This window comes from Enoplosus armatus, chromosome 21 (assembly GCF_043641665.1).
Source record: "Enoplosus armatus isolate fEnoArm2 chromosome 21, fEnoArm2.hap1, whole genome shotgun sequence".
NCBI classification, from domain to species: Eukaryota; Metazoa; Chordata; class Actinopteri; order Centrarchiformes; family Enoplosidae; genus Enoplosus; species Enoplosus armatus.
This window is the reverse complement of record NC_092200.1, coordinates 18,741,303-18,767,531: the sequence shown is the minus strand read 5'-3', so window position 1 is coordinate 18,767,531 and position 26,229 is coordinate 18,741,303. Positions and strand designations below refer to the sequence as shown.

General features: G+C 45.2%; 1 protein-coding gene across 4 annotated transcripts; it reads left to right on the top strand.

Moving 5' to 3' along the window:
* The first annotated feature begins 378 nt into the window (after window positions 1-378).
* ptbp2a (polypyrimidine tract binding protein 2a) lies at window positions 379-13,785 on the top strand. Of its 4 annotated transcripts, none has more exons than XM_070927776.1 (14): window positions 379-423; window positions 1,554-1,581; window positions 5,759-5,819; window positions 7,044-7,216; window positions 7,813-7,953; window positions 8,371-8,487; window positions 8,584-8,694; window positions 8,804-9,014; window positions 9,272-9,387; window positions 11,498-11,531; window positions 12,171-12,263; window positions 12,675-12,891; window positions 13,358-13,435; window positions 13,560-13,785. In XM_070927776.1, the coding sequence occupies exons 1-14, from the start codon at window positions 416-418 to the stop codon at window positions 13,687-13,689; spliced, it is 1,518 nt and encodes a 505-aa protein (XP_070783877.1). In that variant the 5' UTR covers window positions 379-415; the 3' UTR covers window positions 13,690-13,785. The 4 variants fall into 4 exon arrangements, with proteins under 4 accessions (XP_070783877.1, XP_070783876.1, XP_070783875.1 ...); XM_070927775.1 differs by having other exon boundaries at window positions 8,332-8,487; window positions 8,804-9,002; XM_070927774.1 differs by having other exon boundaries at window positions 8,332-8,487.
* The last annotated feature ends 12,444 nt before the right edge of the window (window positions 13,786-26,229 follow it).

Genomic DNA, 26,229 nt, shown 5'->3' with positions numbered 1-26,229 from the left:
GGGAGAGGTGGGTGTGATTTAAAAAAAAATAAATGTTTATCCTCAAAATCCCTCCTTTGTGAAGTTATGGCAAACTAACTGGCTTTGGATTGCTTATGATATTAGAGCTGGAGGGGGGCATGTTAGGGCAGGTCTGTCCCCCTGCCAGAATAAAACGGAGGTCGGTTCCAAAGAGGTTACAGCATCTTCATCACCAACCAACACAACCACATGTTTCACCCCCAACAAACCCCCAGTTTGCAGATTACTAGCTGCTACTCAACAGCTTCGGAACTTTCCGTCCATTTCCGCCGTTGCGTCGTCTCGCAATTTGCCTCCATTTTGCTCCCGTGTGTATGTGTGCGTGCGCAGTGTCGGCGTGAGCTGGAGAGACAACAGGAGCGACGGCGGAGGCGCTGAGAATTTTTCTACAGAAATGGACGGGTAATGTTTTTTTGTTTTTTTTTTATCGCCGTTGCTCGCCGACTTATATCGCGTTTGACTTATGTCGAGGCGCTGCTGGGCAATGGGTATGTGCGGGGATGCGTCGTTTTTATGGAGAAGCCGAGGAGGAGTCGTGTGCTTGTGTTAACGGGTTTCCATAGCCACGCGCTCTCTTCCATTAAGGAAGTGCCTAATGTTAGCAATGCTAGCACAACTTCGCTAACGCCCGCTGTTCATTATATTAGCTGCGTTGTTACTTATCTTTGACTTAAAACAAAAAAAAATTGCTTGGCGTCCGTGGCGACGCTACAGTGTCGCTACAGTTCCGCTATATTCCCACTGTCCAGAATGCTATTTCGTAGCAGTATGCTAATCAAGTTTAGCAGACGTTATGCTAACTAATGTACAGTAACGTTGGTCCTTTGTGTTTGGAGCTAGGCTAGCTAGCTAGCTAGCCTTAGCCGACCGAGCCGGTCCGCTAAATCTACTACATCTTCCGATAAGTTTTAAATCGTTATGTGCCAGCATCGCTTGAACAAACACCTTTTAGCTTATTATCTAGCGAGGCTGCACTGTGTTAAATGGGAACCACCGTTGATTTTACTCCAATAGTGTAATAACGTTACTGAGTTGGCAGTGATGTGTATAACATCAAGTGTTACATTAAGTGAATCATAAATGAGCCCCATGGGAAACTGGTACTTGGAACAGCATGAAGATAATGTTGACGTGGTTAAGAATAGAGGTTATATGTATTTGTGTGTGTATTTATACATGCATACATTACATTGTGTGTGTGTGTGTGTAGTTACATGTATTGTGACCTGCATGTGTAATGGGTGTGGAGGCGTTCTGTATTCAGAATGAATGACCGGAAATGTACTGGCATCAGAATCTGATGCCAAGACATTTAGGTATTCTGTGTATGAACAATATGTAATCAAACAGCCGTGGTTCTGAGTGGAACCAATAGTTTGTTGAGCTTGTAGGTGGTCTTATGTAACTGGCATTCGTTTTTGAATAGTCCTGTGTTCTTTGACTGGCTGCAACAAATGTCAGTAAACACAAATGCGCGCTACTTTGCAGTTTGTTAATCATTTTGACCGAATGAAAATTGTTTCTCTTTTCAGCATCAGTGATGTTGCAGTTGGAGTGAAGGTGAGTTTTTCTGCTTTTGCTCAGTGTTCACTGCACACTTCACACGAGCCTGTAGGTGCGTTTTTATTATTATTGTTGTTGTTGTTGCATTATGAAACAACATGCACATTGTTAGTGCTTGCATACTGCTGCGGTTGAACAAAACAAACCTGAGCTTGAGATTGGAGAAATGGATATTCTGAAATCCTTTTTTCTGCATTAACCCTTAAATGCATGGGCATAAATGCAAAAAAAACAGTCTTGCATACCTCATTTACGGCGCATTCAGAAAGTATTCAGACCCCCTTCACTTTTTTCACATGTCGCAGCCTCATGCTGAAATCGTTCGAATAAAAATGTAAACCTCATCGGTCTACACTCAATACCCCACAGTAACAACGCAAAAACAGGATTTTAGAAATGTTTCCAAATGTATTCAAAAGAAAAAACTGAAATATTTGGACCCTTTGCTATACTCTTGAAATTTAGCTCAGGTGGCTCCCCATTTATCTTGATCTTCTTTGAGATGTTTCTACACCTTGATTGGCGTCCACTTGTGGCAAATTCAATTGATTTGCCTGTCTATATGAGGTCTTACAGCTGACAGTGCACATCGGAACAAAAACCAAGCCACGAAGTTGAAGGAACTGCCTGCACAGCTCAGAGACAGGATTGTGTGGAGGCACAGATCTCGGGCTACAAAATGCTACAAAAAAAGAAGTCTGATGCACTGAAGATTCCCAAGAGCCCAGTGGCGTCCACTCTTCTGAGGGCTGGCGGCCCTGCCAAACTGAGAGGACCAAGATCCCGATGGTCACTCTGGCTGAGCTCCGTGTGCGGAGATGGGAGAAACTTCCACACAAAAACAACCATCGCCGCAACACTCCATTGATCTGGGGTCTGGTTTATAAAACGGCGCGTAGGAAAGTGTATGTGCCGCACCAAAAAACAAATCTGACTAATAAAACTGTGCGTACGCCCGCCTGCAGGCCATGTGCCCTTTTATAAATGGCAGCCCACCTGGAAACGTGTGCACGTGGATAAGCCTCACATCCCACCCTCTACACGCCCACATTCAATGTAATGGTCAATGCAAAGCACCAGTTGATGTATTGATGCATATAAATGAGCCTGCTGATCAATGGGACGTTACTGTGAGTCATGGCGGTCCGTGTGAAGGTGGTGAAGATGTGTCGGGTGAGGATGGTGGATGTAATCTCGGATTTCTACAACCGATGATAATTTCATCAGTTAGTTACCGTCCAGTCCTGCCCTCTCCTCTGCACTCAGGGGGTGGGTGATGTGATGTGTGAGAAAGCACTGATGAAATGCTGAGCAGACTTTGATTTAAGATTTCAGTTGGCTCATAAGCAGCACCTGCTTGGAGTTTGCAAAAAAAAAAAAAAAAGCACCTTAAAGACTATCGGAGTACAGAGATGTCCTTAATGAAAACCTGGTGCAGACTGCTCAGGACCTCAGACTGGGCCAAAAGTTTCGGCTCCCAACAGGACAACGACCCCCCCCCCTCCCACACAGCACACAGCCAAGACAAAGCAGGAGTGGCTTAGGGACAACTCTGTGAACGTTCTCGCAAAGCTTGTTGCGTCATTCTGAAGAAGACCCGAGGCTGTAATCGCTGCCAAAGGCGCTTCAACTAGATTCTGAGTTCAGGGTCTGAGTACTTACGTCAGCATACCTGACGCCAAGGTGTTGCACCATCACGTTACTGTGACACTTAAGTTACTATCAACCGAATGTTTTCATCATGGCGTCTGTATTTATTCTTAGTAACAGTGAGGCAACAGTGCCACCACGAGGGCAAACGGGAAAACACATTACGCATTACACTTGCATCCAGCATACCGTGAATAAACAACGTAAGACTTTTACATACCGAGTGACCTTATGAACGTTTTAGAGAAAAACATTAGGAAAAACAAGGCTTTGTCATTTCTTTGACATTTTGAACCCAACTACGTTTACAGAATAGCAGGGAGCTGATTGCCTAATCGAATTAAATGAATGAATTAGGCTGGCTGTAACAGTCCCAGGCCGCTAAAAAGACCCAAGCTATGCATTTAAGGGTTAACTGAATTCCTTTTGAATATTAGTTAAGGTGTCGAAGTCTCAAAGACTGGTCAAATAGCCATACTTCTGACTTGATTGATAAAAAGAAGTGTTGAGCGGACATTATTCACAGTTTAATATAGAATATATATATATATATATATATATATAGACACTACTAGAAGTCATGGACACATCGGCTGGGACACGCTTGTCGTTGCCATGGTTTGCCACTTTAAATTATTGTGAAGTCATTGAATTCGGCAATCTGTAGGTGGTGTTGGGAAAAATTAGCTAAAAAATATATATAATAATATATATATATATATATATATATTTTTTTTTTTTGTGGTTAAAAAAAGCTTATCCCAGCGTCCGGGCGTGTCCATCATTTTTAGTGTCCCCTGTGCTACTTGCATTGCTTTACATGCTCCTGTATTTGGTTGTGTATTTTCTCACTTTGCAGCTTTTTTTTTTGTCTAAATTCTGTGTTGCCAAATTGGTGAAGATATTTATCTTACTTTGCTTGTGTTGTGTTGATTTACATGTGCTTTCTTAAGCTGAGCTTTAAGGCCACCGCACATTAGAAATGTTCCTTCCCAAATGGGTTCTTAACATTAAACACCGAGGCTGTAATTCTGAAATATATTTTTCAAATTTTCTTCAAAGGGGGCAGTATAAACTTCTGCTAGGACAGTAAATAGCTATTTTTTGTTCATTATCAGTTAATCAGCAGATTGTTAACTCGATTAATCGGTTAATCATTTGTTCTATAAAATGTCCGAAAACAGTGAAAAGTGCATGTGTAATAGTTCAAAACTCAACTTACTATCATACAGTACTAAGAAAATCAGCAAATATTCACACTTGCGACATTTGAACCAGTACATTTTTTGCGTTTTTTCTAACTTGGATGATTAATAAAATATCATACATTTTGCCATCAGTCTATTCAGCCCTAACTTCAACATTTCTAGCACATTTAGTGTGTTTTGTAACAAAACCCTCCATCCTGCATCGAAGTGAATATCATTTTTAGCTCGTTAATTTTTTTGGACTGGTGGTTATAATGGATTTACAGTCGATTCTACTGAACAAAAATAAGAAAAATCTGGCTTCCCCCTGTATTTTAAACGCTTTTGTAACACAACACATTTTTTTGGTTTTCGACGTACCCTCATGTTAATGCCAGAACAATCAGACGTCTGTAAAATATTTAGTTTGTGCGCTTCCATAGCATTAGAATTGCCGTAATGAAACGGGTCGGGCTGGCGCCCTTGCTGATCACCACACAAACGTGGTTTCCTCGTGCGAGCGCTTTGCCACCTAACCTGATTTGTTGAGTGCCGGCCGCATTTCCGTCCGCACGAAATAAAGTTAAAGTTCTCTCTCTCGAGGGGAAACGGAGCAGCCATAAAATACTGATTCCTCTGATATGGCGGGTCTTTGCCGCCCTGTTTATTTCATCAATATTTCAATGTCCAAGAAAAAAAAGAACACATAAGAGGGTTGCCAGCTGTTGGGAGAGAAATCTTTTCTTGGATCTCGTGCACCGTGTGCTCTCATTTTGGCCCGTGTCGGACAACTTTATTACCCTCTCAATTTATTTGTGTCATGTCGCTGCAGCCGGGCCCGCGACGTCTAGTTTATCGTAACCATAAAGAATGTTAGTGACAAAAGAACAATTGCTTCAAATTCAGTCAGACAGAAACAAGGAAAAAAGGGGGAGGGGGGGGGGGGTGGAAGCTATTATAAAGTTGTGCGTGTAATGGGTCCCTAGCCAGGTTCCTCTTCATCCCATCAGTCAGGTTTAAGAGCACAGGGCGCCCGTCAGCTCCAGCAAGCCTTCTGGGACCTAGTATAGCTCAGGATGAAATGACACATCTTGACATCTTAAATTCAGCAAGATTAAACCCACACCAGAAAAAGGAGGAGCCAGACCACTCTTATGCGGTTTTATGTCCCTTTCCACCTACTCCTCTACCCTCCTTCTGGTACTTTAAACTGTCTTCAGAGACCTCCTGTTGTATTGTTGTCTTTGAGAGCCTGTCTGGAAAATGGAAATACCCCCCCCCCCCCATTATTTCACAACTGTGCCTGACTTGTCTCGTCTTTGTCTCTTTTTCTGCAGAGGGGATCAGACGAGCTGAGTATGTACAACAGTCCCAACTCTGGCATGAGCAGTATCAGTGGTGAGTTCGTTCCGACCACCCCGGAACAGGGTGGGGGCTTTGACGGAATTTGCGGGACGCCATTTGACCGGTAGTGGCAGCCGGCATTAGAAGGAACCGAGGATTACTAGGTGTTGAGAAAGTGAAACAGGCTGCGCGAGTTGAACCGTTCTCTCACGGGAGCTATTTAGTGTCTGAACAACATCACGCTCCTCAGTAGGTGGGCACCCACACACCACAGCATGTGACTGGAACAGACATAGTGGATACCACTGCATGTTAATGCCTCCTCGCTGTTTTAGATGATATCAAAAGCATCTCGGAGAAAGCTGCCGAATTATGGGTGACCGAAAGAGCTGTTCGTGCTGCCACAAAGAGAAGACGGACAGACTCGGGCTATTAAACACCCTGCCAACAAAATAAGAATGTTGGAAGGCATACACAAGGCTTTTGTTAGATTGTCTTTAATCAAAGTCCCAGTCTACCATTCCGACATCCAAGCTAGTGTGCCCCCAGGGCCCAGTCTAATAAAGTGAGATAAAGGCTCTCAGACTGCCTTTTTATTTAGGTGGCCTCGCAATATCAACCATTGGCGATCTTGAACAACCAGCCTGGCAAAGGTGGATGGACGGTTCTTCAAAGGCAGGCTGTCCCAGTCCCACGATGCTGGCTTTGTAACAGCTCACCTCTAACATTCGACACTGTGAAGCGTTCTCAGCATACAGCAAATCAAGACGATTCGTGTGCTTTCGTTGTTTCCGCCCCCAAGAAAACCGAGCTTCAGATGAATATATTGAGCAGTACAAAATGTAACAGTGGTTGCTCTGTAATAGTGTAAATGCATTAATGACAAATAAATTGTCATGAGTGGCGATAGATTCCATCATTGTGTCAGCATGTTGCGTATGCAAAATGTTTTTTTCTGTGCTGCAGTTTCAGAATATGAATGTTAAACAGTCAACCCGTTTTTTTTCTCTGCTCTGTTAAGTTTTAACTTTTAAAAAGTAAGTCGTTACAAATATTTGTCACATTCCTGAAGCGTTAAGTCATTACTCAATGAGGAAAGTAATCAGAAACCCCCCCACCCCCAGCACACATTGTTGGTTTTGGCCTTTTTCATGAGATTTGTTGACAACAACAAAAATGCAGAATATCGCCAGTCTCATCCTTTCAATTACGCTGGCTATCATTGCATTCATCAGCCCTGTTAATCACTGTTTATGTAAAAAAAAAAATTTTTTTTAGATGGCGCTTCCAATGGCAGTGACAGTAAAAAGCAGAAGGTGGAGGAGGCCCCACCCTCCCGCGTGCTCCACATCAGGAAGCTGCCCAACGAGGTCTCGGAGACGGAGGTCATCGCCCTCGGCTTGCCTTTCGGCAAAGTCACCAATATCCTCACACTGAAGGGAAAGAACCAGGTGAGTGGGGAACCGCGGAACATCCTGTTGGGCTTCCGCTTTACACCACAGATGAATTCATACTGGGGTGGGTGGAATCCCGACAGACCAAGACATCTTACTGTATCACACGAGTACTTTGGCCGCATTCAGTCTTGCTATCTTGAACCGCATCTGAAACATGCCCCGGGCTCCACACAAAAGCCTATTGTCTGCTTGCTGAGGAGGGCCGTAGGAGGCACTTGGCATTTGCCCCCCCCCCCTCCCCTAGATTCCTGTCAAGTGCAGCTGCTTTTGTTCTCCTCGCAGTACCAATGTCAGCGTGACACCTAGCCTCGATCGATCGGCAGCTGCCTCATCTCAACGTTCAGACAACTTCATCTGTGTTGGCCTGATAACGATTCTGTTGAGTTACAATTCGCCTTGGTGAACACTTGGGCCTGTCTTGTTTATTTGTTTACCCGTTACTTGCAGGATATCTAAATTCACTTAAAGTAATTTCAATGAAAATGTTCCAAATGTAGTGGAAACTGAGTCTAACTGATCAGATAATTATTGAACGGTAACTGGCGGGGAATGTATCAAGAGCTTTGTTTTTCTCCCCTCTCTTCTTCCAGGCGTTCTTGGAGATGGGGACGGAAGAGGCGGCCATCACGATGGTTAACTACTACACCACCGTAACTCCTCATGTCCGCAACGTCCCCGTCTTCATTCAGTACTCCAATCACAAAGAACTCAAAACTGACGCTGGCAATCAGGTTAGTAGAGCCCCGACTCCTGGACTACCGTGCTCGGGCTTAAGAGTCTGCAGGTTTTCATTCGAACCAAACACTACGACAGTTTGTTTTATTAATTGGCTCAATTTCCATTGCGGAAAAGCTTCTAATACACAGCTATTGGAAGGTTTGGCTGTCTTTAATACTTTGAAATTCGGAGCGAACTTGAGGTCTAAAACTTCCCTATGTCTAACTCCCAACAATCATGGAGGCCACCTGTCTTAGTATTTGGCTGGACATGTATGTCCATGCTTGTTCCGTTTTTCTTTGCATTAGTAATGAAGTAAAATGGGTCACCGTCCTCTGTGTCGGGCTCCATTGTAAAGAGATGGTGACTGACGGCTTGTGTTTGGCCCGCAGCGGACCCAGGCGGTGCTTCAGGCAGTGTCGGCAGTCCAGTCCGGTGGGTCACCGAGCTCGGATGTCCAGGAAGCTCTCGCCGCCGCCTCCAGTCCCGTGCTGCGGATCATCATCGACAACATGTTCTACCCCGTAACGCTGGACGTGCTACAACAGGCAGGCGATGGCTGGTTTTTGACCCCGCGCAGTAGTAACAAATGGCTCTTTGGCACTTGAATGTTAAAGGTTGTGTCTCGTCGTTTCTGTCGGCAGATTTTCTCCAAGTTTGGCACGGTCATGAAGATAATCACATTCACCAAGAACAATCAGTTCCAGGCCCTTCTGCAGTTCAGCGACCCCGTCAACGCACAGCAGGCCAAACTGGTAAGAGGTTGTTTACCTGCAGCCCCCACGAATCTTTATTACCACTCACGTGGACTCACATGGAGTATGGTGAATTTTCTTATTTTTTTTTCTTTTTAACCCCTGCCAGGCACTGGACGGTCAGAACATCTACAATTCATGTTGCACGCTGCGCATCGACTTCTCCAAGCTGGTCAATCTAAATGTCAAGTACAACAACGACAAGAGTCGCGACTACACGCGGCCCGAGCTGCCCGCCGGCGACGGCCAGCCCAGCCTCGACCCCACGGTGGCCGCTGCCTTCAGCAAAGACTCCAACTCCCTCCTCGGTAAGATCCCAGGTAGATCACACTTTTTATTTTTCTTCCTTTCATCTTGTTGTTGTTTTTAAACCCAATGGCTGCATTTCAACGTGTGGTTATTGGTTCTAAACGATGCGATTTTCCTGTTTTTAAACAGTTCAAATGGAATTAATAGAGACTGAGTCAAAAATACTGCTGCCACTTTAAAAGTGGCACCCTTGCACAGTGTTGTAACGCCGTGGTTTCGTGGAAGTGCTGCTCTCCATTCCATGATTGTCTTGTGTGCTTCCTGTCAGGAGCCCTGAACCCCCTGAGCGCGGCAGCGGCTGCTGCTGCTGCTGCGGGGAGGGTGGCCCTGGCTGGACAGGCGGGCTCCAGCGGGGTCCTGCTGGTCAGCAACCTCAACGAGGAGGTCAGTCACACACCTACACACACACACACACACACACTCACTTAAAGTCCACCAACCCTTCCCACCACTTTCCCACCCCTCCTTTTCTTTTTTTAAAATGTGTCCTCCTTGTGCCACCATTTCCATTCTCATTGTCGTGCGTCTAGATTTTTCTTTGTACATATTTGACCCGAGAACTCAACACGAATCACTTAAACCACTTAATTTGACATATTTACCAACAATTCAGTTTTTATGCCAAGTAACAGAAAGTCTTTCAAAGTAAGACAGCAGAGAACGAGACAGTGGTTTCTGTGCCCCCCATTAGATTTGTTCGCAATTTTTATTTTTATCATCTACAAAATGTCTCTCTCTGTAGTCAGGCCAGTAATATCTGAGCCAGGCAACGAGTCCGCATCCCCAGAAAATCCTCTCATGTTCTGTCTTATGTTTGTTTTTGTTTTTTTAGGAACATTTTGAGCCTCAGCTTTGAGGTTGTGCGCAACCTCATTGTCTGGTGTCTGTTCTGATAGTCATCACTAATCACTGAACTGTCCCAGAGCACGCATTGACATTACACCGCTTGTTTTTTTTGGTTGGAAGAGATGGACTGGACCGCTTGTTATTCCAGCTAGTTATGATATGTCTAACCATTTTCTTTGCTGTGTCCTTTACATGCCCAGGGCCTTGCTGTTTTTTTTTTTTTTAATGATTATTTCTCCTTTTGGTCAAGACTCATTATGTCCCTGTAAGAGAGAGGGGGATTTGCTGTTTCTGTCACCGCACCAAAAACCCTCCCCTCTTTCCTCCTCCGTATGTTCTGCCCTCCCCTTCTCTTGTCCAACTGTACCTAACTCCGGCTAACTGTCTCTCTCTTTTCTGTTTTCCCTCTCTAAGCTCTCATCACCTCTCCTCAGCTCATATGAAAAGCTCATATGAAATCATTCTGTGGTCTCCTAACCCGTGTCTCACCTCTGGGAGCAAAATACCTGCCTCTCTTTGAAACGCCTGCTCCCTCTTCCTCCTGTTCTTCTTTTCTTTTAAAACTGTGACTTCAACAGAATCGAACTTGTCTCATCTAACGTCTCTGTCTCTTTCCTCATCAGTCTGTTCTCTCTGGCTGTGAATGAATGTGTCATAGCGGAGCCTTTTTGACAGTATCTCAGCCGTTCAAACTGAGCCCCCGACGTCAAGATACTGCGCTTAAGCGTTCTTTTTAGCCTTTTTCGGACTTGTGTGAACGCCACGTTTTGTTTGTTTTGTTTTTACTCAAGTGGCCTTCGCATCAACTCTCGCATGCATAACTAACCCCCCCCCCCCCCCCCCCCCGAGCTTCTCACACTCTCGTAGTTACCATTCTCCCTCGCTGAAAGATTGTAGATCTTTTACATTTCCGACCTGCTGCATGTTGTTGTTTTTTTTTAAAATCCCATTTGTTATGAGTTTGAAATTGCTGGTTTTATTATGATTTTTGACATTGATGTACCTTTACCCCATGCTTGTCCAGGGTGAAAGACATTTTGGCTCAAGTTGTTTGCTGTATTTTGACTAAAGAAAAACATTGATCCAAGCCATTATTCTCTGACCAAACTACCTGCATTATTCCAGTGTACTGACCTATATTTTATTTTTTGTCCCTTCCCCATCCTCACTTTTATTTATTTTTTATTTTTTCCCCCCCAATTTGCATTTGCCTCCCTCTTCATCTCCCCTCTCTCTCTCTCTCTCTCTCTCTCTCTCTCTCTCTCTCTCTCTCTCTCTCTCTCTCTCTCTCTCCCCCCCCCCGACCCCACCTCCTCCCCCTCCATCCATCCTGCCTCCCCCTCAACTCCGCGTGCCGGTGGGGGACTTTTAACCCCATCAAACCTCCACCTCCTCCTCCTCCTCCTCCTTCTCCGACATTAACCCCCTCTCCCTCCCTCCCTCCCTCCATGACCTCCTCTTCCGCCGCCTGCTCCCCTCCTCCATGACCCACCACCTCCATCACTCTCCGGGGGGAAAACAAAAACCACCATTCCTCCTACCTACCTCCGTTCTGGATCGATCTGTCCATCTCTACCTCCGCTCCGCTCCGACTCTTCTACCTCTCTACCTGTCTCACGCTGCTTGTTGCTCTTCTCTCCCTCTAAAGATGGTTACGCCCCAAAGTCTGTTTACCCTCTTCGGTATGTTATCGTTAGCTCTCTCTCTCTCTCTCTCTCTCTTTCTCTCTCTCTCTCTCTCTTTCTCTCTCTCTCTTCTACCTTCTCTTTTTGTTCTATTTCCATTCTATCTTTGAGACATTTGTCATTATTATTGATATCATTATTATTATTATTATTATTACAAGCTTATGTTCATTTGTTTGCGCACAGTAGCTTGTTTGGTAATTTGTAATACATTTTGCCCCCCCCCTCCCCTGTTTATTGGTTTGGGTTAATGTTCATTACTTTTACCCTAAAATTCATTATGTAGTAATCTGTTAATGCACGGTTAAGTCATTATTTTTGCATGCTGTTTTTTATTTTTATTTTTATTTATAGCCATCTGACACAACTTGATAACTTATCTGTTTAGAGGGTGTCTCTTCTCTCTCAACCTGTTCTTTCTACACACCTCTCACTCTAAAAGTCTACTGTAAATTTCTTGTGTGTACTCTATTCTCTCGTCTTTTTTTCTTGTCCTTATTTCAAAAAAAAAAAAATATATATATATATATATATCCTTGTCTCCAATGCTAACTTTTTGTTTTGTTTTCCTAACTGTCTGCTTTCTCTCTCCACCCCGCCTCGTCTCCCTCTGCCCGCTGGCGTCTCTTGATGCAGGAGTGTACGGCGATGTCCAGAGGGTGAAAATTCTTTACAATAAGAAGGACAGCGCCCTCATTCAGATGTCCGACGCCAACCAGGCCCAGCTAGGTGAGCCAGACGCCTAGTTGTCCTTTTCGCCAGGACTTCACTGTGCCACTGACAAATATTTGAATTTGAATCAATTTGTTGTTTTTTTTAAACTTATTTTACCAAAGTCGGATATAGACGCGCGTCACAAGATGAAACGACAAGGGCTCCAATAAGACCCCAACATTTCCAAGTAGAACCTGTTATCACTCCCTGATAGACAGGTCTCCGCTGTCCAGCCTCCCGTTTGTTGTTGTATGATAAGTCTGATGACATAAACCTGAGCAGCGTCTCTCATGTTATGGGTGTGGATCTAGTCTCGAATGCAGTGAATTCACATGTATCTCTTCTCATTGGGTTCAGTTGGTACAGTGAATGCCACATAACGGCAGCACCCTAACCGCTGGTGTCTCTTCCCCCCCCCCCCCGAAGCAATGAGCCACCTGAACGGCCAAAAGATGTACGGCAAGATCATCCGGGTGACGCTGTCCAAGCACCAGACGGTGGCGCTGCCTCGCGACGGCCTGGACGACCAGGGCCTGACCAAGGACTACGCCAACTCCCCGCTTCACCGCTTCAAGAAGCCCGGCTCCAAGAACTTTCAGAACATCTTCCCGCCGTCCGCCACCCTCCACCTCTCCAACATCCCGTAGGTACCGGGGCAGTCGGCTCAGGATCAGTCGGCCCTGTTGTTAGATGCTGAAGAAGGCTGCGTCTCAAATATCCCTTGAAACAAATTTAATTAACACCGGCTTGGTTCCATTAAGGGTCCCAGCGACCCAGCATGCAGTAGAAGGATGCATTCAGACCCAATCTGACGTTGCAGCGATTAACGCAGGGTTGTGCATTCACAATGAACGGGAGGACTGGCGTTTTTTCAACCGCAACGCCTGATTTGGGCTGAATGCAGCCTGACAGGACCCTGGGATCAGCCCACCCAAATAGTAGTCCTGGAACCCGTCGGCTATCATCTGATGACGATATAGATAATCCACATACCTCGCAGTTTTCATTCAAACCACTTTATGCCAAAGGATGAGTCGCCATGAGAACTGTCGACTCTCCTGAAATGTCCTTCCCGACTGTAATCTGTAAACCTTTCTTTATTTTAATAGACAAGACGTGACGGAGGATGACCTGCGGCTGCTCTTCTCCAACGCTGGGGGCACCGTGAAAGCGTTCAAGTTTTTCCAGTACGTAGACCTACCCTGAACGGGGGCCTGACAAACAGTTTGTTACTGTTTGAAGATCTTGAAGATCTCTGTTTTGAACGTGTTGTACCACTGTGCTATGTTTTTTGTTTTTTTTCTTTTTCAGGGATCGCAAAATGGCCCTGATCCAGATGCTAACAGTGGAGGAGGCCATCCAGGCCCTGATCGACCTTCACAACTACAACATGGGAGGCAACCAGCACCTGAGAGTCTCCTTCTCCAAGTCCACCATTTAAAGAGTCTCGACAACACAAACTCCTTGACAGTACCAGGGCTCGCCACCTCAGAGAGCTTAGCGGTCAGAAGCCTTTCGGACTGTTTCTGGACACCGGGGGGGGGGGGGAGTGTGTGTGTATGTGTGTGTGGGGGGTGTTGTCGTTGTTGGGGTTTTGTTGATCCTGTCATTCCTTGAGAGAGACTGAAACCTTTTTCTTTTCTGTTTTTTTTTTTTTTTTTTTTTTAAAGAGAACAATTGAGTATGTTGCAGGTACTGGATCTTCCCAGCTATTCTTAACTGTACCTCTGTATTTCTATGTCAAGCAAAACATTGACACGATGTCCTCCTGTATGAGAGTTTGATGTAGATCGGTGTTTAATTCTTGAGTTTAGTTTGAAAACATACAGTACTTATGTGCCTTACTTGACAATATCAACTGTTTCTGCAGCTGGACATGTTCATTGATTACCCTCCCATGCTTTTCGAGGCACATTGGTATTGGATATTTGTGGGGCTTAGTGAGAAGGCAAGCTGCTCTTGCCATCCTCTATCCATGATTGCAAGTACAGAAGCTCTACCGACCACCGGGTGTAGCTTTTTGTTGTTGTCGTTGTTGTTGTTTTTCCTTTTTCGTTTAGCAGGAGAGAATATTCCAAAGGCGACATGTAAAAGATGTTACAGCAGCCTGAGAGTTTAACTTGAATTCCATTATTCCACAAGTATGTTCAGTGCAAGATTGCCCCCTCACCCCCCCTTCACCCCACATAACGTCACATATCATAATGTGGCTCGTGGCTTAAGTATTTCTTTCTCCCTGTTTTTTTTTTTTTTTTTGCTTTCCATAGCAGTGGGGTGTAATTGTCAGTGACAATTGTTTCTTTTTCTAAGCATGTATAGCTACGATAGGATCTCACACAGAAAGTGTTGCATGCTGTGGAAGCAGTTAGATGAGTCCACTGTGATTTCATTGTCATGTGACCGTTTACTCGAGAGGGCTACTTGGTTGGACCAAAGTTTCTGTGCCTTTAGCGTTCCTTTAAATTCTTTCAACGACAAAAAACAAAACAAAACAACACTGAAATGTTGCATTTCAGGGGCGAATGCCCAGAATTTTAAGTGTTTAGTTAATTCCCGTTTTATTTTTATTTTTTTAATTTTTTTTTAAATACCCAACAGGACCTCCTCGACTTGGAGATGTTTGCTCAGAAATAATAGTTATGTATATTTTTCTCTTCCAAGTCCGATTTTCTACAGCTCAAAATGTAAGGATTTGGTATAGCTCAAAAGAGGCACAATTAAAGGATGAATTATTTTCTAACAATGGGGGGTGCGAATTGGTTTCCTGCTTCTTTTTTTTTTTTTTTCTTTTTTTTTTGAGAATCCCCCCCCCCTCCCCCCTCTCATTGGTCTCTCTCGTGTATTCTTGCATTACGTCTGTAGCATGCCTAATAATAAAACTATTCTGTAGCTCTGCGTTCACCTCCTCCGTCTCTCTTCTTCTCTTGTTCTGTCAGTCCCAGGGTGGGAAGGAAGCCACAGCAAAAAAAAAAAAAAAAAAAAACACTTTTGGAGCCACTTGAAAAAGGAGTCCTAATTAAGCCAGATCGAGCCCTCTGATGGTACTAATTCACAAGACAAAAGACGCGCGCTTTGCCGCCGCCGCGTTTCCCGCCCTGCCGACTGACACCATCCGTTCCTTTTGATGTCTTGCTCCGCTCTCCTCTGGTGGTCGCCTGTTTTTCTAATCAGTCTCCGAGGGCCTCCGCTATCCTAACAATCTATCTGATCTATCCACTTGCTCCCGCACCCTTTTTATTTTTATTTTTTTATTTTTTTTAAATCAATTACATAAATGGCATTGGTTGTCATTTTTCCAAGCTTTCTGCCTTTGCCAGCTTTGGAGCGTCTTCCAAGTGGAATTGCTGCAGGCGCGGATGAGTTACGCCAATTAAAGGGACACCGTATCGCTGCAGAATGCCTTTGGTCTTTAAGAATGTATATGACTGACCTTAACCACTTTTAAAAAAAAAAAAAAATTCTTAACACGTCTTGCAGACAGCTGCTTTGGAAAAGGAACAAATGTCATTATTTGTGTCAAAGGACAACAGCTTCCTGTATGTCACCATTATTTCTGATTTACAAGAAGATCTGATTAAAGCCTATGAATGTACTTGCCACCACCAATCCAATATAAATTCCGTTCATTTTAAACATGTACCTAACCCGGGGCTGGTAAATATTGTAAATGTGGATTCGGAGGTCGTGTCCCTAACCCTGGTGTTATTTCTGGGATTTGGCGCTTTAGAGTCTTTCGGCAAATTCTTCTGCCCGGCCACTGTTTTTGGTTCAGTCTCGGCTGTTTTTTTTTTTAAGAGTTCAGATAAGGTATCGAGGTCCTGCCCATACACTCGCGAGTCTATCATGACCTGCCCCCCCCCCCCCCCCACCCCTTTTTATAGCTTCAAATAACTAATTAAAACACTTGAACCCTACCATTTAGGGCCAACAGATATTTAGATATTTAAAAAAAAAAAAAGTGAATCTAAGGACAAGGGACACACCTTCCTATCAGTGGGAGGTATGGAAGGAAGTACGGCGGCTGGACCTGGAACACGGAGCGCAGAGGAGGGTTCATCAGTCAAATACGAACTCGCCAGATGGGTGAAGAGCACCGCCGATGGAAGCGCGTTCCTGTGAAATGAAGCCGGTCACTCGGCCGTGAGACGCGGAGCTCCGTTCGCTGTCCGTGGTCATGCCTTGGCCGCTCTGAAACAAATGAATCGCATTTCCTGTTTTATTTTGGAGCACTTTCCTCTCGTTTTCAGACGCTCCACTTCCTTCGTGACAGCCTGCCCCGCCCTGATTGGCTTCACCTGTCCCTCATGAGCAACTCACCTGGGTGTATTTAGTCCGTGTCAGACGTTCCAGCGTTACTCCTAGAGGGGTTGTTTGTTTTTGTTTACTTACAAACCCTGTCTGAGATGAGTTGGGCTTTCGCTTCGAATGTTGTACTTATGCTGAAACGACGCACCGAGCTGTGAACAGTGTCTTGTTTTCTCCCTTTCTGCGCCGTACGATGCGTTGCTTAAGTGGTAAAACATACGCTCACGTTTTTTAAAAATTTTTTTATTATTATGTCGTGCCGATTTAGAGAAGGTACTTGATGCTTTTCATTTCATTCCGTCTGGACCACTGCGACTCTCTCGACACCCGCCGCAGTCGGAAATCACTCGCACGTCTCCAGCTTGTCACGAAAAAAAATGCTGCAGCAAGAATTTTAACAGGCGCCAAAATGTAGAGAGCACATTGCCCCCCCCCCCCCCCCCTCCAGCCCTAAAAGTTTTGAGAATCCTTTTTAGGATTTGACTGATACTTACACTTTGAAGGCAGGGAAAGGTCCAGCCCCTAGCTGTATCGCTTGACCTCGGCGAGCTGAAACGCAGCCTCGGATCCTCAAGCGAGCCCCCCCCCCCCCCCACAGTTTGTTCCACAGTCCACAGGCCCAAGACCTAAAGGTGACTGCAGTTTCTCTATCAGGGCGCCTGCACTGTGGAAAAACCGGTTTCATCTTTTAAATCCCTTTCTATAAACATGTTTTCATGTAATTTTCTTGGCAACACTTAAATTTGTATCTGTTTGGTGATGTGTCCTCATTTCTATTTTTTAGGTTTTTCTGTCGCTGCCTTTGGGTTTTATTGTATGGAAAGCACTTTGTAAAAAAAAAAAGGTGCTCTACAAATAAAGTTATTATTATTATTATTATTATTATTATTAAGTACGGGGACGAGCTCATCCACCCACTCAGTCTGTCTGAGTTATTGGAGCGCTCTGCTCAGGAACTACTCTTCAACTGTTTGGAGGTTGTTCAGTTTGTCTCAAATGGCTTGTTTCAGACAGGGGGGGGGGGGGGGGGGGGGGCTCTGAGGGGCTGCAGAAAGGGCCAGGAGAAGATACATAAGGACTTTTTTTCAACTGTGAATCATGCAAAGCTGCTCTGGTGGAAGTCCCAGAATAAAAATACAGAGCTGAAAATTAGCAGAATATGGGGCCTTTGATTACAGTGTGCATGTCCTTAAATGCCATCGTGCGTGATTCTCAGCATGACGGCAAAGAAAGTGCAGTAATGAACTCGGACCCCCGGGGGCCCGAGCCCGAGCCCCGGGGATTGTGGTCCACCACTGAGGTTCAATTTGTGTCCAGCTCTGAATGATGAAGTTCGCTGCCGATGTGTCGATGTAAGCAGGTGTTTGCTCCACCACCGGGGACCGTGGGCCCCATCGGGCGTGACTGTGTGATGATGGACGTCCTGTCAGGCGTTGTCTGATGAAGATGACGCTCCACAGTCGGGGGCCCCGGGGGCACCGGGCCCGATGGACCTGATCCATCATGGCGCAGACACACCGCCCGCTTACAACCCGCTGGAAGGTTATTTCGCAAGCTTTCAATGGAAGTGCTCACGTCCTGGGCCGCACTCTCTAAACAAAGATGACATGATGTATCAAGGCAGAAGGGCAGGGCCAATCAATAGCCGGCCCGGCCAATGCATCACCGGGGCAGGGACACTCTGATCCTGCTCTCCATCACTGCACATAGACGACGGAGCTTAAAGGCTCCTCTCTCTCTCTCTCTCTCATGTGTTTAACCCCCTCGTGGCTACAGCTCCCTCCCCATTAAAACTCGTCTTTGCAATTTGGACCCAAACCGTGTATTTAGGGAGAAGAAATAGTCCTCCGGCATCCAATCAAAGCTGCCATGCGTGGAGGCTCGCCCGCACCCCGGCGGTGTGGGGAGAAGGCCAGCAGGATCATCGAAGACCGCCACGGCGAGAATTATGAGTCGCATTGTCATCGCTGCGCATATTCAATTCAATTGTCTTCGATTTATACGGCGCCAAATCACAACAAAAGTCATCTCAGGACACTTAACATATAGAGCAGGCCTAGACCGGACTCTCTCTGATGTTATTTACAGAGACCCAAGATACACAGGCAGGAGATGTACAGCACCAGCAGTAGCCATAGCAACTATAATAATAATGGGGAATGCGACTGATAATAGCAATAACAGCTCTCAACAATGGCAGAACTGTGACTAATATTAAAAAGGTGTAGCGGTGAGAGTCAGGCAGGCCCATGGCGTGCCGGGACCACGATCCACAGGGGACCTGCGAGACGGGAAACGACGTCTGGAGGGTGGTATTCTCGGGAGTGGCCCACCACCGATGTCTGTGCAGCCCCCGTCTAAACTTCGACCCGCTGTTCGAGAATCCCAAACGGAAATATCCGGCGGAGAAGCACGAAGTGAACAAAGCGTCCTTGGAGGAGGAGCGCCGTAGACCAAACCGGGCTGCACGCTCCGCCATACAGCATGGTGTCTATTCAGGGACATACTCTATTGCCTTTATTCAGTGTCCCTGTAAAGAAAGAATTCACGAGTTTCACTGGAACTTCTGTATCTAAAGATACGAGCCTCAGACAGGAGGTCCATTTGTTACGACCTGGCTCAAGATGGCCACAACAAAAGGAGAGACACACAAAGTGTGAAGATTTTAGCTTATCTACATTTCCAAGACCAACTCAAATGGTCGTACACCTCACCCTCACCGGGGCACGAGAGAGCATCTGCGAGAACGTTATCTTTACCTTTTAATGTGTTTAATGTCCAAACTGTAGGACTGGAGGAACCACCTCAGCAACCGACGGTTTGGACAGTTCAAAGAACGAAGGAAGGTCAGGGGATTGTGGTCAGTGTAAACCACCACAGGGCCAACACCAGTGCCGACATACACCTCAAAATGTTGAAGGGCCCATATAAGGGGCCAGTGCTTCTTTCTCAATAGTCGAACAGTTAAGTTGGGAAGAGCTGAACTTCTTTGAGCAGTAACAAGCTGGTCTACTCACCCCATCTCTTTCCTGCTGCAGGTGGCTTCACAGACTCGCTGGTTTGGTGCTTAATACAGCCGCCGCAGAACCGCATGAAGACTAGGGGTGAGTTTCTAGTAAGTTTTGGTCCAGGCGGTCAGGGGGAAATTTTCTGTAAAGGGCTGTCGTGTGTATCAGTTAATGCTTGACTATCTGCGACGGTAAACTTGAAGGGAGGATGCTGCTTTCCGAGTTCGAAGGAATTTCAACACTGATTTATCCTGCCTCCTGTCTGTAGGTTACTCGATTTTGATGTTTGGATTGGAAACTTATTTACAAGTGTAAAGGGAAAAGAGGGGGTGGGGGTCGGGGGGTGGGGGTTGGATCGAGTAGAGGGTGACACCGAGCCAACCGAGGAGCCGGTCACACTAACCGGCACTCCGGCACTGACATCACTTTTGGTGTGCGCGCACCCTTGCGCCGGGTCAGGTCCAGTCAGTTGTCTGGCAGCTCATCTAACTGGTGTTACTGGCGTCCAGTGGTGGAATGTGCACTCACCGAACTGCTGTATGTCAGTACAGTTTTGAGGTACTTGTCGTTTACTCGTGTATTTCCATTAAGGGTGCTCCGATCGCTCCGATTTTTGGGGCAGATATCACCAATTACAGAGCGCTGGACGCAGTATCGACCGATACCGATCACAGGGTCTATTTGTTTTGTTTTTGTTGCAAGATTTCAAGAACTCTGGAGTAATAGTCAGAGATGTCAGCAAGAAGCCCCGGACATCTGCCAAGATGATTGTTGCTGACCTAGCCTCTGCTGGAGTTGATGTTTCAAGGAACACAGTTGTGAGGGCTCTTCATCGTGGTGGGCTTCATGGCCATCGTTACAGAAGAACCCCTTTACTCAAAGAGCGGCACATCAGAGCCAGACTGAGGTTTTCATGTGAACATTTGAAAGGTAAAGATGAGTTTTGAAAGTCTGTCCTTTGGTCTGATGAGACTAAACTGGAACTGTTTGGGCACATGGATGTTGCTTATGTTTGGCGAAGAAAGGGAGAGGCCTTCAACCCTAAGTACACAGTTCCCACAGTTAAACGTGGTGGGAGCATCATGCTGTGGGGCTGTTTTGCAGCCTCAGGCACAGGGAGCCTTTTTCGGGTGCATGGCACCATGAAAATAGAAAATTATGTTGACATTTTGAGGGATAATATGAAGAAATCTGCTCTTGGTCTAGGCTTAGGTCGTCGCTGGGTCTTCCAACAAGACAGTGACCCAAAGCATATGTCAAAATTGGTCCAACGGTTCTTGAAGGACACCAAAACCAAGGTCCTGGAGTGGCCCGCACAGAGCCCAGATCTCAATCCTATTGAGAATCTGTGGCGGGTGCTCAAAATGAATGTCCATGCTCGGAAACCATGCAATTTGGACCAGCTGGAACAATCTGCAATGGAAGAATGGGCCAAAATCCCTCAAGAGACATGTGCCAACCTTGTAAAGAACTACTCTAAGAGGTTGTTGTCAGTTGTGGCTCAGAAAGGGTACACTATTGACTATTAATGGTCAGGGGGCTAATCATTTTGGCTGTGTCATTTTTGCCTTTTCTTGTTTCAACTCGGTGCATCAATAAAATATCCTAATCAAACTTAGTGGACATTTTGTCTTTGATATTTTGGAAACAAATTAACTAAACACTTGTTGTTAATGGTCATTTCCATGGAGAAATCAAGGGTTTTGTCTGATTTCACAAGGGGGGCTAATAATTTTGGCCTCAACTGTATGTGATTTTTTCCATTTCATACAGCTCCCAGACCTTCATAATCCAGACATTATATGATGGGGGTTCAGGTTTCAACCATCTGAATGTGATACATTTAATGGCTGCTGCTAATAAGACTCGCAGTAAATACTTCTCGCCTCTGCCAACAATACCATCAGGGAATATACCAAGAAGAGCAATTGTAGGATCTTTAGGTATCTCATACTGAAAAACCTCTGTAAGAGCATCAAACACGTCCTTCCTGTATTATTTCAATTTCGGGCACGGCCGCAAAATATGAGTGTGATTACACAACATACTGTCCACATTTTCTCCAGCATTTATCCGAACCCCTTTTGTCCCATTTAGCTGTAACTTGTGGGGTTCTGAAATATCTTGCTATGATTTTCCAACTCAGCTCTCTCCAAATATTAGAACTAGTTACCAAGTGCGCTTCTTCACATGCCACATGTTCCCATGTGTCATAAGCAATAGTTGTACCAATTTCAATCTCCCACTTGTCTTTTATATGCAAGGTATTATTTGAGTCCATAAATGAGAATATGGTGTACACTTTGGAGACCCCTCTCTTGGTGTTATGGCTGGATTGTATCTCCCGGAGAAAAAGCTCTATTTACAAATTCTTTATGTGTTGTTAAAAAAGTCTCTCAATTGTAGATATTTAGAAAAATCTGTTTGTGGAAGTTTGGATTCACCTCTTATTTGTTCGAAAGATTCAAGTTCACCATTATGAAACAAATGATGCAGTTGTCCGAGACCATATTGGGACCACTTTTTAACCCTTTATCAGGCACTCATTGAAATACTTGTAAATTCAAAATTTCAACCCTAGAGTGTCATTGCAGGACACAACAAGACTTTTTTACTTTTGTGACATTTTTTAAAATATTCAATTTTTATGTTGAAAATCGAGATCAATGAAGTTACCATATATGGTTCCTTGCCCGTTTAGGGTAAAACATTTTATATAAAAAATATACATTTACTTTTAACATGTTTGATGGAACATAAATAACACACACACATATATATATATATAATATATATATAACATAACACATATATATATAACAATATAACATAAATAACAAATATATATATATAACAATATAACATAAATAACAATCAATAACATCAAAGTCCACTCCAGTCCACTCCAGTCCAGTCATTTATGCGGCTTACTGGTGGTAGTCAAGAAAGCAGTTACGCTCTGCATTGAGGCACAGGTGGACCTTGCACACCCTGCAGACCACATTTGATCTTTTGATGTTCCCCGTCTTGCTGCAGTACTTGCAGGTCTGACGGTTGGTGTAGACCGGGGCATGGAATTGGGACAGGTCAAACCCAAACCGCACAGAATCAGCTGGGGTGTGGCTGCGGTGTCCCCGGACAGGCTTGGGGACATCAACAGAGGTTCTGAAGTCTGTTGAGCTCCTTTGGGGGCGAAACGTGATTTGCTTCTGGTTACTGGCATCCTTGAACACCTGAAGCCTAAAGTTCTTTAGTGACAGGCCAGCCACATCGAGAGCCTTGCAGTCCCGCCTGTAGATGACCCAGGCATTCGTGAGGCTGACATCAATCGCATAAGCGAACAACCGCATGTACCACCTCTTGGACTTCAAGGGAGTACGGTAGAGGTGGACCAGCATGTCACTCTTGTCAATGCCCCCCATGTTTGCATTGTAGCTTTTGATGACAGCAGGGCAGCTCACTTGCTCCTTCCTCTTGGTGTCACTGTAGTACCGGTGGACTGAGGACATGGGCTCCACCCCCATGTCTGTTGACAGCAGAGTGACAACCTTGTTGTCCTTCCACCTGAGGGCCATGATCCCGTCATCACTGGTTACATAGTCTAACGTACCACGAGGGACAGTCTTCTTCCCCATCTCCTTGATGGACTTGAGCGGAGGCTGGCCTACTCTGTTGTCCCTGGCTGTCCCTGTGTACCTGCAGTTCTTGTCCTTGAGGTACCGCACCAACTCCAGGCTGGTGAAGAAGTTATCCGCAAAGATGGCTGTGGTGGTGGAGGAGGAAATGGTGCTGAACAAGACGGAGACTATCTGGCTGGTGGAACCCATGGCTTGTTGTTCAGGCATCAGGGGGACACCGTGGGCCTCCAGCGTAGTCTTCCCCTGGTATAGCACCATATCATGAATGAAGCCATCCTCAGAAGCCCTGGCAAACAACTTGAATCCCCATTTGTCCGGCTTGCTCTTGATGTACTGCCTCAGGTTACCAGCTGTTTTGCCTTTGTAGGCAACCATGACCTCATCCAAAGACTGCTTGGGAGTCTGTGGCTCACTCTTGAATGCAGTAATCAGGAGGCTGAACAGTGGCCGGATCTTGAAGAATCGTTCAATGGTGCCAGGGATCTGTGTGTTGTCATTGAAGTGGACAAGCCTCTTCATCAGACTGAACCTCTTAGATGACATGAGGTTTGTAACTTGTGGGACCTTGGTCTCCATTGCCCAGTAGTCATCAACGGAGGGCAGCTCAACAATTCCCATGTACATCAAGATTGCCACAAAGTTCATCATCTCATCTACACTGGTGGTAAAGGTGGTGTTGATGTCCTTCTGAGATGCATATAGATTGGTCTGGTATGTTATGTGCTCTATCACTTGGAGGCTGAAGTACCTGCTGAAGTACTGGAATGGACTCTCCATGAAGTCAGGGGGAGAGTGCTGGTACTCAGTCAGGGCTGGGTTGTCCAGGTCAACCTTCTTCCAGGTGGTTTTCCTGGCTGCTGGCTTGCTGTTGTTGGTGGGCCTCTTGGCTTGTGGTGCTGGCTGTTCGTCATCCTCCTCCTCCACCTCCTCCTCCTCCTCCTCGAGCACCTCCACTGCAGGCCACACGCATTTCCTCCTCTTGGCAGAGGGACCCATGTCACTCAGGCCTGGAGTGTCCAGGTTGTGGGTGGGTAGGACGAAGTCTGGGTCTGCCACATCGTTGTCTTCCTCCTCGGAGCGCTCATCATCACTGATGGCGGGGTCAGCTGGCACAACAGTCTTTCTCTTTCCATAGAAGACCCGAGTAGAAAACCCGAGCTAAAGAAAAGAGAGTTTTTGAGTCACTATCGAGCCCACTTTGAGTTATTTGTAAAAGAAAACAATAACAGTGAAGTGTAGATCTACTTAAAACAAAGAATATTGACATAAATTGTAAATATATAATAAGAAGTGAAAAATAGCATTATAAGTAATGGTGGTACCACTTATTTTTTCTCATAATTCAATCAGAAAAACTAAATAAATCACAAATATTGAATTACTAAATAAATTTTAGCAGTAATAAGGCTTACAGTAAAGATAAACACCAATATATGCCATTGAAGTATAACAAAAAACTGTTACAAGGTCATAAAACTGACCAAAATCACACATATTTCACTATTTATAGCTTAAAGATTTCTATAAATGGGTTAAATTTCTCAATGCATCACTGTGTAATGTTACACAAACCTGTGGCAACATCCAATACACTATTGAGTACTATTGTCCTAAGTTATAATGCGTGATTTGTAAAAAAATACTCTAAATATGACTTACTACACGCATCGGGCGTATGTCTAAAAATGGACACTCCGTCACTTGCACTAGTTTTACCTGAACCGGGCGTATGATCAAATATGGTCACACCATTTTTCACGCCAAAAATGTCACTAATTTCACTCATCCTACGCAAACAACACCTATCTAAACATTTAGCACAGCTATTCAAACGTATAATGTGTGAGTTTCATCAACTTACCATCGTTAGTTTCGATGTTATGACTGTCGGTCTGGGGGCAGGTAGGGGAAGACAGCCGTACTTTTCGTGTGCCGGGAAAACAGGGAAATTAGAAACGCTGTGGGCCGCTGCTGATTGGTCCGATGGCATGATGCTACTATCTGTAACGTAGCCTAATCTTCGCTGATTGGCTGAGAGAAGTCACGTGGTTACCGACCTCACTGGGCCGCATTGCGACGCCATTTTGGATGTCCGCGGAAGTTACCATATTTAGTTCCTTGCCGGATAAAGGGTTAAACCTTGAGATGGGATGAAATCCTCAAGGTATCCTATATCAGCAAGAGCTGATAAACCTCTTTGGTAGATTAAAAAAATTCCTGTATAGTTTTCCAAGTTTTTAACCCTCCTGTTATGTTCATTTGTCAGGAACAGCGATGATGTTCCCGGGTCTGGGTTTGACCCGGTGCAAAATCCTAATAAGCATTGTTAATATTTAATGACTAACTATTCTATCAATATTTAGTCTCTGCATCCCACACGACTGGCTGTCGATTCATCCTTCGACTTATAGAACCTCCCCCCCCCCGCCAGGATGAGGAGCCCCAAATACGCTCCTTCCACCTCTCTCCAAAAACATGCCTCCCTTCTCGATCGGTCATTTCCAGAATGATTTTCTGAATTGAATTAGGCGTGACCAGCTCAAAAGCTGACTTTGATGTCTGTCACACGAGTCACTGCCATCCTAGGGGGGCCCTGGCGCTGTCTTTATTATTGTTTTCTGCAGACAGTTTTGCCTGACGCATATTTGGGGATGAAGACCTGAATGTCTTGCTTGGAGGAATAGGAATAGCAATTCCCTCATCTGGTTCAAAATCAGAATCATTAGAATCAGAATTGAGCTCAAGATAGTCTTCGTCTTCAGACGCACCCTCCTCTATTTCACTGTCATGATCCAAGATGGCTTCCAGAGCCTCCCGGAACGTCATCTTTTTGCTTCTGCTGCTCATTTTGTAAAGCTCTGACTGACTGTGTGTAATGGTAATTGGTGGGACTCCCCTGCCGAGTGTCCACTGAATGTTTTCCCGCGAGAACATAAATGGTTCCCGTCAAAAGTCATAACACCTGCACTTTACAGGTTGAGAGAGAAAGAGGGGGTGAAATATGTCTCACAGTTGCAAAGAAAGAAATAG

Excerpts from the sequence above, each read along its gene's own strand:
- ptbp2a (XM_070927773.1), top strand. Across the intron at positions 5,802-7,043 it reads GTACAACAGTCCCAACTCTG|ATGGCGCTTCCAATGGCAGT; the intron begins GCATGAGCAGTA and ends AATTTTTTTTAG. Across the intron at positions 12,264-12,674 it reads CGCCAACCAGGCCCAGCTAG|CAATGAGCCACCTGAACGGC; the intron begins GTGAGCCAGACG and ends CCCCCCCCGAAG.